This window comes from Denticeps clupeoides, chromosome 6 (genome assembly GCF_900700375.1).
Source record: "Denticeps clupeoides chromosome 6, fDenClu1.1, whole genome shotgun sequence".
Taxonomy (NCBI): Eukaryota; Metazoa; Chordata; class Actinopteri; order Clupeiformes; family Denticipitidae; genus Denticeps; species Denticeps clupeoides.
The window spans coordinates 17,429,520-17,444,931 of record NC_041712.1 but is presented as its reverse complement, the minus strand read 5'-3'; the positions used below and the strand labels follow the sequence as shown (position 1 = coordinate 17,444,931).

Here is a 15,412-nt window from a genome sequence, read left to right as displayed (position 1 = left end):
GACACTTGGTAGAATGGTGATGGGTGTGCTTGTGTGAGTGAGTTGTGAACGAATGGTATGTGTACCCCCCATGTCCCAGGATGGGCTCCGGAAGCCATATCAGGATTCAGTAGTTATGAAAGGCCTGTTGAGGTCTGTACCGGCCGTAGAGAGAGGGTGCGGCTGAGACCACGCAGGCTGTGTCTGCACAGATGACAGTTTATAAAAATGATACACCATCAGGCAGTCAATTAATGGTCCTTTAAAAAGTGCAACAAGATAACGATCGATTTAACACATTACTTTATGATCTGTGCAACTGTACAGTTCATGCCAGGGAACGAGGAAATTTGTTGTAGTATTGGCACAGGCAATCTGGCCCTGGGGCTCCACACTGGACCTCCAGGTGCTTTGTTCACAGTTTATGTTGGACGCTTGTGGGTAAGAGCTCTTTTAGTCATAAATTACAGCCCTAGTTTAGGGCAACGGCTGCGGCCTTTTGAGTAAGCCTGGTTATTGATATACAACAGATTATGCCAGTGTGCCACACAGTCAACGCAATTATGTTAACGGCAATAAAATTCAGCACGACCCCTGGCTGCCACTTCGGCCTTTAGCTCCACAAGCGGCTAACGATCGGCGGGAGATGAATGGTCCAGAAACTGGCACAGCTGAGAGAGAAGGCTTCAGGGCGAATGTAAAATGTCCCTCTGCACTGAGACCTGAGACCTGCTACCCAACATCCATCAGAGATTGGCTGCTAACGCCAGTGGGATACACAGCCAGGCCATTATTATGGCCCAAAGAACCGTCTGCTGACTATTAGCATGCTAGATGATTAAAATCAAAATGAGAATATTATCATCACCAATAGTCAATAATGAAACAATGCTAAAATAATAACAAACATCCTGTAAGAGCAAACAATCAGCCACTGAATTTATTTCCACTGTTCAGCTGTAAAAAAAATATTTTGACAGCTGAACACTGAAAATAAATCGATTTGATGTAAATGCTCACAGAGGTACAAAGAAAACGCTTCAGTTTCTCAAGTAAAAAAAATTCTATTCGGAATGCTGGATGCAAAAAACGTCCTTCGGGTTAGTTAGGATATGAAGTCAACGTGTGATCGTGTAATGACAGGGTTTCAGTGTCACATGTCAGGAGACTATGCAGAGGAGAAAAGGCAGGAATGGAAGTAGCCTGCAGATGTCAGCAATGCCTAACAGGCATCAGCTTCTGGTCCTGCACAGTCCATCAGTCACAACCTTCAGTCTGCTGCGGACGTGATTTATGAGAGTATTTCATATCTAGGAGGGGTCCCGCGATGCCCCCGTACCTCCAGCAGAGACATGCATGGAGAGGGCCTGCGTGTCTCTTGCTCTGCTGGAGCAGTGATGCGCAGAGGCAGGGGTTGCATGGGCCCGGAAGGTTCGGCCCTGTGGTGTGATACATGGTGAACAGAGGGTCAAGTTTACTTGATTATGTAAAATTTCCAAGTCAAGATTAATTTAATTGATTTCTGTTTACTCAAGCCCAATAGAAGGCCTTCGTCTCAAAGCCTGTGAGTGTAAACACATCTTCTGGCGTCCAGCTGAATCAGAGATTGTTTTTTCGTATTTTTTTTAAATCCAAAAGACCAATAATTTACGGTGTGGGGAGGTGTTCTACGTCCCTAATGCATGGAGTATTGATTGTTATCGCCTCTGCTTCCTGTCCAGATGACACCCTAGACCTCCCTGGACAGATGAACTAAAAGCCCATGGCCTCTGTTGGAATAATATTGAGATGCTAAAAGCATGTAGCTAAATAATGCATCATGTTATTGTCTGAATTTGGGCGCTCAGTTGATATAGGGAATGATGCAGTGCCAGCGTCCCATCTGATGATCAAGTACAAAAAAAGCTCCCCATCAGATAGGACTCATCATTACTCATCACTGACATCATAGGACAAAGCCTGGTACTTACACAAACACACAAACACATTCCGGATTAAATGTCTTTTATGCCTTCTACCATTCCATATCACAGAGGTTGTCTGTGTCTGAACGATAAGTTCTGCTCCAGCTCCTGTGGTCTTCAGCCATTAGAGGGCTTGTTTCTGAACACTGTGGCTCCTTTAATTAGCATTATTCGGGCCTAAATGGCTTTAGAGAGACTCAGCAGGCATGGTTACTAAAGATGATCGCATTACAGCCCCTCCCCCACACCAACTACACATACACTCTCATATACACACACTGGCTTTAATGCCATGAATCACTGGCCAATTAGCCCCCTCCCCACTTACCCATCCTACTGATTCTCTGCTGATATTTCAGCCAAGGTTCACCCATTCCAGCTGTTTCCATTATCTTACAGCTATTGATTTTTCCACCACTGGGGGAATACATAGCAGGCCTGTCTGGATCATTTTCAAGGACATTTATAAATATAAAATGTGATAAGCAAGCCACCCTTGCGGGCACATGGAGCCGGAGTCATCTCTGTTACACCAACACCCGGCACAACTCACTGCCATTCATGCACACAGAGCCAGAGTGGAGCTTCCAGGGGCATGGAGGGTAAAATGATAAGGCTCCCCAAAGAGCACTGATTGGCTCAGGAAGGATGGGCGGTGAGGGGTGGGCGTGCTGCATCCGGAGCTCTCCTGACATGGAATGGATGTTGGGGTTCGGGGAGGATGTGTCCGGGGGCAACGGCCTTTGCCTCATCTGTCAACCTAAACGTCAAACAACAGTGTCTGTTGGGATGCTCGATTGCTGGGTTGGGTTTTCAAAATAAATCACTACCAGTTCTAGCTGTGGGCAGGGGTGGGTTAATTATAGCACAGTGGAGGGTGCACACTCGTGTGTTGCTCAGTCAGGTCATTAGTCTTGTGTTTAAATTCATCTTATAGTTGTTCACTGTATTGCATAACATTAAACTAGAAAAAGCCCCTTTGCCATTTTTTTAAAAACACCACACGTTATTGGCGCTAGAAAACAAGACAGGAAGCATCTGTGAATGGCCCAAGCATCAAGGGTGACTCAGCAGGGCGTGGTTGACCCCACACCGGTATGTTCAAAGGAATGCTTTGCATCCCCTGAGTCCGCCAGCAGGTCAGGACTGACCATGGACCCGTTTCCTTCCCTGGCCAGACTGAACGGCCAGCTGGCTTCCTTTCTCTCACGTGGCTTAAAGCCACAGACGCCACACCAAACAACCTGGCCATTCAGCTGGGTGAACGCTGAGCCAATCACGGATGTGGTGGCCGTTCTGACTCTGTTGTGTTTTTATTCCATCATCCCCTTCCCAGTGAGCCATGTGTGTAACGACATGCTGCACTGGCCATGCAAATAAATAACGAAATTGCGGAATTAGACTCCACAAGTCATAACATGAAACTTGGTCAAGGACAAACCAATGATGAATGAGCAAAGCGACATTAATACCTGACTGGCCAGGTGCCAGAAAAAGTCTATGCGTCCAAACATGTGCCCGCCAATTGACCACTGCCACCCTCCGCCACATGAATATTGATCCGACTCGCTCTTCTCACCCACCCTCCCATCTCCCTCACTTATTACCCCTGAATTACAGCTGACGCGTTCATAAGGGTACAATTAATGCATCTTCACCACTGCCACAGCTTTGGCACGGAAATTACAGGAGAGTGATTGAGTGTTGCTTAACTGGCATTTTTCAACCTCTGACTGTCAGGCGAAGAAACACACACCCACACCAGCTTTGACCGAGGAAATGACAGTTGTAGTTACTCCACATCCAGTCCGGTGCCACGGCACATTAATTACAGACCGTGTTGTAGGCGTGAATTAAAGGCATGATTTAACAAGCATGGCCCCATAAACCATTCATCAGCCTGTAATCGCTCTCACTCTGGGCATGGGAAAGCGACACTGACAGCTAACCACAGCTATTGTCATACGTGTATTCATCAAATGCGAAATGCCAGTGTTTCCCCGCAAAACCCTTGCCACACTATGCCAGATCTGAGAGTAGATGTTGGTTATTAAATGTTACCCCCCGCACTCTTGCAACACTGGGTGACGTTATTGTAAATTCCAAGAACACACTGGCATTGGGTTTCACATCATGCATGTGTCAGTTATTCATAATAAGACAAATTGCACCACTGGCACGGATTATTTCCATCATTGCAGTAATAGTCTTACTGTAAGCGATTCCTGAGCCATGATATATTGCCTGCGGCCAACGACAGTATTTCAACCTTATCTGTGTTGTGGCGATTATGCCTCATTTTGCCTCTAACTCACTCACTCACCCTTCATTACTGCTTAGTCTTACTCAGGCTCACGAGTCACCCAGGGCTCACACTCGCACCTACGAGCAATTCAGAATCGCCAGTTCACCTAGTGTGTAGGCATTTGGGTGGCGGGAGGTAACCATAGAACCCGGAGGTCAACACTGGAGGTGTAAGGTCACGTCACTATACAACATTTTAGTGTTTTATATGTATTTATGGATTGTGTGGCAATGTTCCTTAGCAACATCATTCAGCCTCCTTTCATTTCAATGTGATTGTAAACAATGTAACATGTGGGAATGACATTTAAAGAGATGTGTCAATACTGTAGGTGTGTAATATTTCATCAGTTTCATGGTTTGGTTCACCTGAAATCCCCCTTATACGTAGGGTTGTCAGTGGCCATCACAAAAACATCTCTGGACCACAGTTGCCACAAAACATTAAGATAGATATAATTAGCATTTTAATGCATAGGACAATAAAAAATAATAAGATACATTCTATGTAGCATTGTGAAAAAAATCACCAGAGAATACTAATTTCATAATTTAATTAATTGTGAATTAATTGTGAAATGAAAAATCAGATTTGTTGCATTTCTGAGAGCAGACTAGAATTGTAAGGTGGAACATTGGACATTTAAAACACTATTTCAATCTTTGCTAATGTATCATCACAACTTTACATTATTGGAATTATTAGAAGACAGTATTATTCCCAGTCCCCATCAATATGATGACCTAAGATGGATCGTGGTAGATTTTACTCCCATTGTGCTCCCTGCCCAGTGATACTCCTGCAGTAATGCTGGGTAAGGTACCCTATATGATTAAATGTAAATGAAAGTGAGACTTAAATGCAGCATAATTAAAGACTTAGGAGAGGTCATGTTTGATTTTGAACTCTGACCTCTTACCATATATCTCCAATATCCGTGTCCACTGGTATTCTTGTTATATTGTTTATTGGAAATAAGTCTTACTGCGACAACAAAGACATCTTGAACTTAGCCATTCAAAAATATGTGTTGCTAAGCAACACTATTCAGTCAGCAGCCAGGTAAAATAGCTGGCATGATCACTTTGCATTGGGACCAATATTGCAAGGCAAAGTGATATTTAAAGAATTTGGTATTGTGAGCAGTCCTGGAGCAGTCCTGGAGGTTCAGGATAAATACTATACTATAGTATTTATCCTGAACCTCCAGGACTGCTCCAGGACTAGCATGTACTACTGGGATATAGCATGGGTTCTGCCGGAACCGTTTGGTGCAGCAATGAGTCTTGACCTGCAGCACGTGGGGTCAAGGGTCCGTCTCTACACCCTGCTAACTGGGATACAGCGACCTGCTGCCCCCCCCTCATGCCATCTTTATCTTCCTTTCGCCTCCTCTCTATCGCCTTCACACGCCGTCACCTTTAATTCCAAGATCAATTCATTAAACCAGCTGTCTTTGGCCTGAGCCAGAGTCTTTTAAAAGGGTGGAGTGTATCAAAAAAGCCTGCCACCCACTCCACTGCACCGTACCTAATGAATGTGAGAGAGCTGGCATTGGTTGCTGGAGTGGACTGAAGTGTTGTTATAAGTGTGTGTTTTTGTAGAGACTGAAGAGTTTGTGTTTCTATAAGGCTGTGAATGTGTCTAAAGAAGGCCAAAAAATGGTTCTCTCTCTCTCTTCTGCCTTCATACAGGCACTGCCGTGTGTTTGTGCTCTCAATGAGAGGTCAGTAATGAATGAAAGCAGTCTTCATTAGTTGCAGGGTTCACCGTGAGGCCAAACCTCCCAGATCTCGCAGATATCTCCCAGGGACATGCAGCAGTGAGAGACATGCAGGCCCTCTCCTTGCATATCTCTGCAGGAGGTCCAAGAGCGTTGTGGGACCTCTCCCGGTTCAGCCCCGTTTGCGTCCATTGGGACGAGCAAGTCCTCTTCCTCCCTGTCCTGGCTGGCCCCATCCATCACCCTGGAGCAAGCCCTCTTCCTGCCCATCCTGGCTGGACCCACCCACCACCCTTGAAGTGGACCCTGCAGGTCCTAAAGTGGCATAGACACAGTGCTGAATGTGGTGGTGGAGGGTGGCAACCACTCATGGATCCTCTGGCACACCTGGAGGTGGTGTATATCATGTGCGGGGAGATGGACTTGGTGGCTGTTCTGCTTCGGAACGTCCAGGCAGAGGTTTGGCAAGTCCAAGACCGGAAATGGAGATTTGGGCTCCTCGCAAGGCAGGATTGGCAGCGATGGATGGATGGCGACTCTGTCACGGCGGGTGCTGCACCCATCAGCCTGACAACAGGGCTCCAATCATGGAAAGCTGCAGCTGATAAGGTGCCCATGATAAGGGACCCTTTTAAAAGGAATGAGAAGGTAGCGGTCCAACGCTGCGGCCTTACCTTGACCTGTACTTACCGTTGTGTTTGTTTTCAGTTCCTGTCCTTATGACACATGCCTCCAGGTTGATGAAAGTTCTGTTTCTGTTTCCTTTTGCCCTTTGTGTCGTTTTGTTTGTGTTTATTAAAAATCCCTTTCTTCCACAGTGTCCTGTGCCTGTGCTTCATTCCCCCATCCTACCCTCAGACGTTGCATTTTTTGTCAATAGTTGCATGCTGACATTGTGATATGAAGGAAATACAGCATTCGTTCAATAGCATTCTATTAAATACGTGCCCACATCTTGACACAGTTGCCTGAGACAGCAGCTTGGATGCATAATTCGGCTTTGCAATGCCTTTTTGCTCAGTTGAATGTACTCCTTTAGATGCATACAGTGTTTTTGCTCCTCCACAATCTGACAATCTGAGACTAGAGTTCAGGTGGTCAGTGTGTCACAGATCTTTGCCACAAACCTCTGGTGCATATACACAGACAGACATGGTCACAGGACTAGTTCACTGTGGCCGTGTTTAAAACCCAACAGGCAACAGAATTATTTGAAGGTACATCAATCTCACCCCTGATTATGCCCCCGGTGTGCTCCGCATTGATTGCTGAGGTGGCAAGATTGAACTGACTGTGATCAAGGTGGCATGGCAGGCTGGGAGAGCACGAATGAAAAGGGGTGGCAAATGCAGCAAAATATCAACAGACATCCATTTTTGAATCATCTTTTTTTTATCTTTTTGCAAAAAAGATGGGACTTTATGGACCATTAATAACACTGACGGGAAGTTTCCAGCCAAGCAAGAGAGGGTCGGCCTCCATGAGACAAATGGAGATGACGGGAGAGCAAAGGGAAGCACAGAGGCAAAGCCGTACGCTGTGGAGCCATTACGCTTCTCTGAATTATGGATGATGGAGTGAAATGCCCAATCCCAAACAGCAGGGACTGGCAAGAACTCAGAAAAAAAAAATCAAAGGAACAGCATCAAATCCTGCTGAAGCCTTCACATCTACCCTGTGACGTGGACAAGGCGTGGACACTTTCCAAAAGTGCCAGATACCAGACGGGGCTTACACACCATCAGGCTGGTGCTTACATATCACCAATGCACCAAACTCGTTTCACATCATGGCTGTTTCAGCTCTCAAAGGTTTGGTTAATGGTCTTCATTGAAGGCCATTAATGGCCAAGGACCACACGTACACACACAAATATACCTACTGCAGTAGAAGGCTCACATTCATAACAATGAATAAATTAGCAAATGAGTACAGAAACTCATTTATGAATAAATTTGGTTGCATAGTATGGGAAGGGTTTATGCATATTAATATAATGTATGGTCAAACTTATAGACATTTGTGATGAGAGTGGTGTCTTCCAGGATGATGATGACCCTATGGACAGGCATAGTGAATAGTAAAACTATGGTTTTAATTATATGATATGACGTTCATCTGGAGCGGCCAAATGAAAAGTACAGATTTCTGCAGGCCTTGTCAGATGGTTCAACAGGATTGAGGTTAAGACCAGTTGGGCAGGTGATCAGTCTGTATAGGAGCTGAGATGTGTTGAGGTCCACAGTTTGATTAGGGAATGGTTGTGGAGATGTAAACGTGTTTAGCGTCCCCAAGGTCCCTGTGGCTACTGCAGGACTCATTAGTCTGTCTCAGTGACTGTCATTAACACAAACATCCAAGCGCAGACAGTTCCCACAGCAACAGGGCAGGTCTGAGACACACAGGGTGCACCTGTGGCCTTCATCGGAACGAGGACAAGCCTCACACATGAATATGCACAAAGCAAACTTAAGAAGAAAAATGCACCTTCGCATACAGATCTCAGCCCAACCACACTCTATAGAGAAGAACAGGGGCAGCTGCAAAGAGAGACAGCACGCGCATGCTGCAAATCTAGCTTTGTGTCACAATCACACAGCTTGCAGTCATTGTGGAGAACAAAATATCTTTGTCATAGTTGCAACACACACTTCTACATACAGAGACATAGAAGTGCCCCAATCTGCACACAAGATTCACGATTTGATGAAAACACAGTTTTACAAATTTCTACTAGAGCCTAGAAAACTGGGACACTGGCATGCTGGACACTGCAAACCCTTTGTTAATGAAAAAAAACAATAATTTGCAATTAATGCATAACGGGGAAAAACATATCTGAAAAAACATAGAGCAGAAAGATCTGCAATGTGAAAACAGGAAGACACACACATGCATGCAGACACACATACACAGATCATCCTAAACCACACAGCGCAGAGGGATTACGACATCACTTACTTTGGAGGACCACGGCTGCAAGCAGTTGGCATAGCAACGGACGAGGAAAGCCATTTCCCCACGCAGGGAGGGAAAGTTTCCCCCGTTCACCAGCAAAAAAAAAAAAGGCAAAGGGAAAGATGCAGGAATGATGATGAGAAATGTTAAAAGAAATGTTCTTTTCTTTGCTTCCGTTCTCCAGGATGTAGGGAACCACCTTGAAGAGAAAATCCTCAGTGGGACAAACTCCGGGATTTTTGTTTTTTAGGAATAATTACAATAAATTGTCATAAAAGCAACCGCAGCAGACTCCAGAACCCCCCATCCTAGTTATAAATGTAAAAAAAATAAATAAACTAATTCCCAGGAGACGGAATAAGCTGGATGAAAACTTCTTCAAGTTCAGCAACAACGATTAAACACAAGCATCACTGAGCAGTCTCTCCACACTGAAGCAGCTCCGGGGAGAAGAAAAGCGGCAGGAGGTTTCCTTATCCTGGAAGTCCAGGAGAGCGACCTGCGTCCCGAGCCGGCTCTGTGGTGTGACACCGAGCCCCCTAAACCAGAATCGTTGCAGGTGGGCACCAACGGGACCTCAGTCAGTGACTGTTCTGCCCTGCAGAATGCAGCTCTCTCTCTCTCTCTCTCTCCCTCGCTTCTCTTCTGCCCTACCTCCCTCGCTCGCTCACTCTCTCGCTCTCTTTCTCCTTCCCTCGTGCACCGGGGGCTAGACTGAGCCCCGACTGAGCGCTCATCCTCAGCTGCTCCCTCATGAGAATCTCCCATCGATTGGACGCTCCGCCGCAAAGATGGAACGCCTAATAAGCTGAGAGGGGATGAGAGTGATAGAGGGAGAGAGGGAGGGGAGCGTGGAGCAGCAAAAGAATGACATCACCTGTGTGGATAGAAACTGAGTGGGAGGGAGGGAGGGAGGGAGGGAGGCAGAGAGAGAATGAGGGTGGGTGGGAGCGCCGGGGGGAAACTGCATTAGAACGATTGGCTGTCTGGATGGAGGAGTGAGGGGAGAGAGGAGGAGAGGAGGAGAGGAGGAGAGCAAAGGAGAGCGGGAAGCATCATTATTGATCAGACAATGGAATAAATACACACAAAGCAAAAAGTCTAAACATATGCAAATGTGTTCCTTTTGACAAAGTGTGTATCGAGTCAGCGCAACGATTGTGGGGAAGAAGAACAGAAGAAAGAAATAGCAAGAGAGGGGAAAACGTAAAAAACAGAACAATGGAACAGAACAAAGGAGTTCAGAGGAGACAGAAAAAGAGCATCTCCCGAAATAAATGCATGACGCCCGGTGTTAATGTAGGAAGGTGTGTCTGTGTGTGTGTGGGCGTGGGAGAAAGACAGTATTTCCCTCTCTGCTGCAGGGCAACACACAGCCCCTCATTCCCATCACTCTCTTCTCTTCACCCGCATGCTGGAGGATGACATCATCCCTTTTACAGCCAGCCAATGGGAGGACAGCACATGGAGTTTTCCAGAGAACGGTGCCCTCTATGTGAAGAGGGGTGGGGTGTACGTGTGTGTGTGTGTGTGTGTGTTTATACGAGAGTAATAGAGACAGAGAAGAGGGGAGTTCTAAGCTGATTCCAAAAAAAAAGTGGTGGGATTATGTGACGATGGGTGTGTGTGAGAGAGAAAGAGAGAAATAGCATCCTTTTTTCACACGCTTGTTATATTTCTGTCTACACTTTAATCTGCTGATCCTTGCAGCTACTTTCTTACTCAGTTCATCGCTGTCTCTACAAATCTGAATAATTGACACACATGTTGTAAAAAAAAATGTAACAAATGTACCATGAATGCATAACTAGTTATGGCCATACACAAGAACTTAAACTCAGAAACCAAAAGCTCCAACAAAATGTCCCCGTTGTTACTAAAAACTGACACACACAACCTCAAACACAGAAACACATGCCGTGTTTCTGCATATATAGACCAGGCAAAGAAGTGTAACCACCGGACGTGCATCCTGTGTATACATGTGTGTGTGTTTGTGTGTACTCGTGCCTGTCTCCTGCATAGGACTTCACATATTCAGAGCTAGCAGACTTTCTGTCTCTCTCATTCAGTCTGGGCTCATCTATCACAGCAGCAGTTGGGCTGTCTCTACTGTCGGGTCACACAGGGACCATGCAATGGGGTATGTGTGTGTGTGTGTGTGTGTGTGTGTGTGTGTGTGTGTGTGTTAAGGGGGAGGTTGGGGGCCAGAAGGTTCTTTTGGTCCCTTGAGCACTCAGGTGATTGACTCTGACTAAAAGAACAAACAAGGGAACAATTCCATGGTTTACTGAGCACTAAACACTCCCTCACACACACCACCCACACACACACACACACACAAACATTTCCGCTCCCTACTCATCAATCTCACACTGCTAATTAAAACATGCGCGACTCTGCTCAGTGAGCCACACATTTCCTGCAAATGGTTCAATCCTGGGAAAATCTCTGGATTTTCCAATGGAGAATGTGTGTGTGTGTGTGTGTGTGTGTGTGTGTGTGTGTGTGTGTGTGTGTGTGTGTAAAGAAATAACTGCAGTGACACAATTATTTAGGAGTCATTCCGATAAAACAGAAATGAACTGAAATGAACTGAATACCATGTCACAATACCAGCTAAGGGAGCTCAAACACGTTCTTGTTCAGATAGAAAGCATGGCCTAAAAACGTACAGCATTACAAATTATATATAATGACACAATGAGGATCATTTATGATGACGTTCCTAAGGTATAATGAAACCAAGTGTCATTCCTTACTTTCCCTCAGGATCAAAAAAGTGCCTGTCTGTCTGATATAAAACCGGGTTTGTATCTTCAGTGTTATAGTCTACATTGTGAGGGAATGATTGAGTCCAAGAAGTTCACTAAAAAGTTGATGAGTATGAAAATGATGTAACTCATTTAACATGATCATCAGTCACCAGATCTCAATCCAACTTCACACCTGTATGAAAATATTATTGAGTTCAATTTTTTTACTGAAAATCTGCTAGTCTTTCTGGTTCTCCACACAATTCTTGCAGACCCATATAAAAGGGGTCTCAATCCCAAGCTGAATCCCCAGGGGGAGGTTTCAGGCTGTTTCTCATTTCTCCAGTTCTGGAGCTCTGAGCAGTGCAGATGTGCCCAGCCTGTAGGCCAGCGCATGATGAAGAGCAGGATGAAAATATGAGCCATCCCTCGACATGGGAGCAGAGAGGAGGGGCAGCAAGGTTGTCATCTCCGCCATCATGATGTAATGCCCTAAAATTAGCTGCAGCTCCAGCAACAGCAGCATGGGGAGCTACACTCATCGGGAGCAGCATGGCAGTGGCTGACTGGTTTTTATCCCAAACCCAGGCTGCTAATAACAGACACTGGGTGACTCCCCTCATCTTGTCATTAGCCACCACTGTGTAGTAAATTGAAGTCAAGTAGGTTCTACTGTCACTTCAACCACCTTGACAGTACACAGGGACGAGAGACAACAGGACCAGGGTGCAACACAATACACACAACACTGCATAAAAGATGACAGGCCACAAGGACACATTGACCAATTCTTTTACCAATTCTTTTTCAATGTAACCTCTATATATATTATTGTGAACATGTTGGCCTATTTGCATACACAGTGTTAAATTAACACGGCACAGTAATTATATCCACACCAAAGTTAGTGTTAAATTTGACACTTTACACTGTAAAGTCTAAAAAAAACTGACACTCTTTAGTTTTAAATGACTGACTCTGCCCCTCCCCAGGTAACAAGTACATATAGGACGTACATTAGTAACAGGAATCTGGTCCATATTAGCCTCATCTAAATATGAACACAGGAACCCATATATGGGGAGCAAGAGTCGACCCTCATTTACACACCATCATGAAAAAGACTCGGAGGAACATGCGCCTCACTTTTTTGTCTTTGTGTTCTTTGACTGTGGCTTTCTGTTCAATTCTATTCTTTCTGACTGCAATTTTGATGCTATAGCTTCCAATGAGTCAATACGTTTCTTTACAGAGATAGGATGCTTGAGAAACTGAACCTACAGATAGTTACTGCATATACGCCCACAGTAATAAATCATCCAGGGGATTATTGGGGACAGGAGGGGTGAAAACAGCAGGGATGGGACAGGGTGGTAAGACCCTCCAGAGGTCCAACTCCCTCTGTGCCATTAAACCAGGTCTCCCTCTCTACGGCTGGAGGCTGACTAACACTCTCTTTTAACGGGATACAGTCTGGAGATCCATCAGACACACCGGAGCCTTAAAGTACTCTGAGTGTGTCCGTCTTGTGTGTGTATGTGCACGTATCTGTGTATGATGCAAAATGCTGCTTGGAATAATGGGAAGTGATTGGAGAAGGTTTCTGTACAAGTGGTGTTATGGGTCGCCGGGTAAGGTCACAGTATGGGGCCTGTCTGTGTCACGAGTGGTTCTATGTGTTTTCTATTGGCCCGTCATCAATCTTTCCATCCATCTTCTTAGCCCAGCTATCAAGCTGGAGCCGATACTAGGAATTTATGGCCACAATGCAGAAATAACAGGGTGCCAGTGCATCAAAGGGTGAGCTCACAGTCTCACAACAGCAGCAGAACTCGAATATCAGCAACAGGAAATGAGCCTTGAACAAATTGGACCTTGCTGCACAGGAGCAGCGCTACAAATTGTTAGCCTCTAAACAGGGGTTTACATCTCAAGCAATATGACCAATGGACTTCCTCAGCAACAAGAGGACGAACACAACAGCAGATAACCGAGGATGAGCTTCACTGGTGCATGCAACACACGTGGGCTGAAGAGGAAGTTACAGACGAACAGACGTCTTGCAGACTGCACAGGAAGCTGCTCACCACAAACGCTTCTTCACTCAGTTTTTTATTTGGGCCTCATTTTCATCTCTGAAGTCTCTCCTGCCACCGTTTCATTATCAGTCCCCGCTGCACAGACAACCAAAACCCAATCCGATATGTCCAAAAGTCAGAAAATAAAAATACAAAAAAACAGGAAGAGCACTAAATCTATAACACAACTCAAAGTAACAGGAAGCAAACGGAAGTCGGACGCGCACACAATCTCAAAATATGTTTACAGTTGGCCGCAGCACAGCAAGTGCGCAGCATGATATCCACACAGCAGCCCGGGCTCATTTTTCACCAGGGGACCGAGGAGAGGGCAGCACACACACACACACACACACACACACACCTGTGGCCCAGACATGTCTGCACGCCAATAATGGCCGGCGAAATGAATATTTACCATACATTTCTGACACCATTATGCATTTGCAACACCCACGTCTCTAAGCTATAATATCCAATGAGACGGTACTTTGTATATAGCCTTTCATTGCAGCATGGCTAGATTAAGGGCTGTCTCCGCAAATAAAAAAAAAAGGAAAATTGCTGCTTTTCTGTGTAAAGCTCTTTATTTAGCTCTTCAAAAGAAATGGTTGTAAATGGGAGCAATTCATTTTGATTGGTCAATGTCAACTTGCATTGCAGCTTTCATGACAAAAATGAGTGATGGAGTAAACCTAGCTTTTTGTGTCACAATTTAACAACACACAACAAAGTGTAAAACAATTAAGGGTATTGAGACATGATTGTTAGGTTTTATCAATTTGCAGGATTCTCTGTGATTCCCTAATCCAGATCTTAACACTGAACATGGACAAAACCCTACTGAACAACATAACAAGTCTCAGGTTATTAAACCTCATTCACAGGTGACCGCATACACAGGTGAAAAAGGGACGTTTTGAACATCTGATTTTGTTTAGTAAATGAACTTTGGCCTTTTAGTTGAAGTCAATTTAAAAAATCTGTATATGCAACACTAGAACATTTCTGTGGAAAAAAATGTGAGACATCTGCAACTCCTTGCTCTCTAAACTCAGGTACAGGATATAAATTCTGCATTCAGATCCTGGAAAGCAGTAAGAGAACATTAGAGACCATTACTCTAGATGAGTCTGAATAAAAGCCCTCCAGAATAGAAAATAAATATTAATAAGCGTGATGAGAGTGATCAACAATTTCATCAAACAACCAGAAACATACTCCACACACAAACCCTGTGTGTAATTTAAAAACGTTTTTCATTAAGAGGGATCGCAGTCAGACATCTCTATATTGACAATTTAAGGCACTTTTTTAAACCCCTGCCTAGCTCTGTTCACCAAGTTTCTTACAGTCAAACAGGTCAGTATTAATCCCACAAACTCAAGCTAACGGCCAATATCTCAGGCCTCTCATCAGACAAGACCATAGGAGCTGTGGAGCTCTGAGGGTATTCAACAGATATGATATATGAGAACTGAAGTAGCCACATACCTGGTAATCAGCATAATCCTGAGGGAACACCAGAGACATATCCAGATGCATGAGAGGAGGAGAAGGGAAGAGAAAGCCATATTTTATATACAGGTACTAATCACAATATATCAGATAATAATGCAGTTAGCATTCATGTAGTCCAGTACTGAGCA

The 15,412-nt window shown here is 44.9% G+C and overlaps 1 protein-coding gene across 9 annotated transcripts in view; it reads right to left on the bottom strand.

The window, feature by feature from the left end:
- The window catches only part of rapgef6 (Rap guanine nucleotide exchange factor (GEF) 6), a 68,437-nt gene that overhangs the window by 30,610 nt on the left and 22,415 nt on the right, over positions 1–15,412 (bottom strand). For 8 of the 9 annotated variants that reach the window (XM_028982229.1, XM_028982221.1, XM_028982228.1 and 5 more), the window contains exon 7: positions 15,258–15,275. In XM_028982229.1, coding sequence (XP_028838062.1) covers positions 15,258–15,275 — 18 coding nt within the window. Of the gene's footprint in view, positions 1–8,932; positions 9,660–15,257; positions 15,276–15,412 lie in introns of those variants that run through there. The other variant, XM_028982230.1, reaches the window with a different exon arrangement.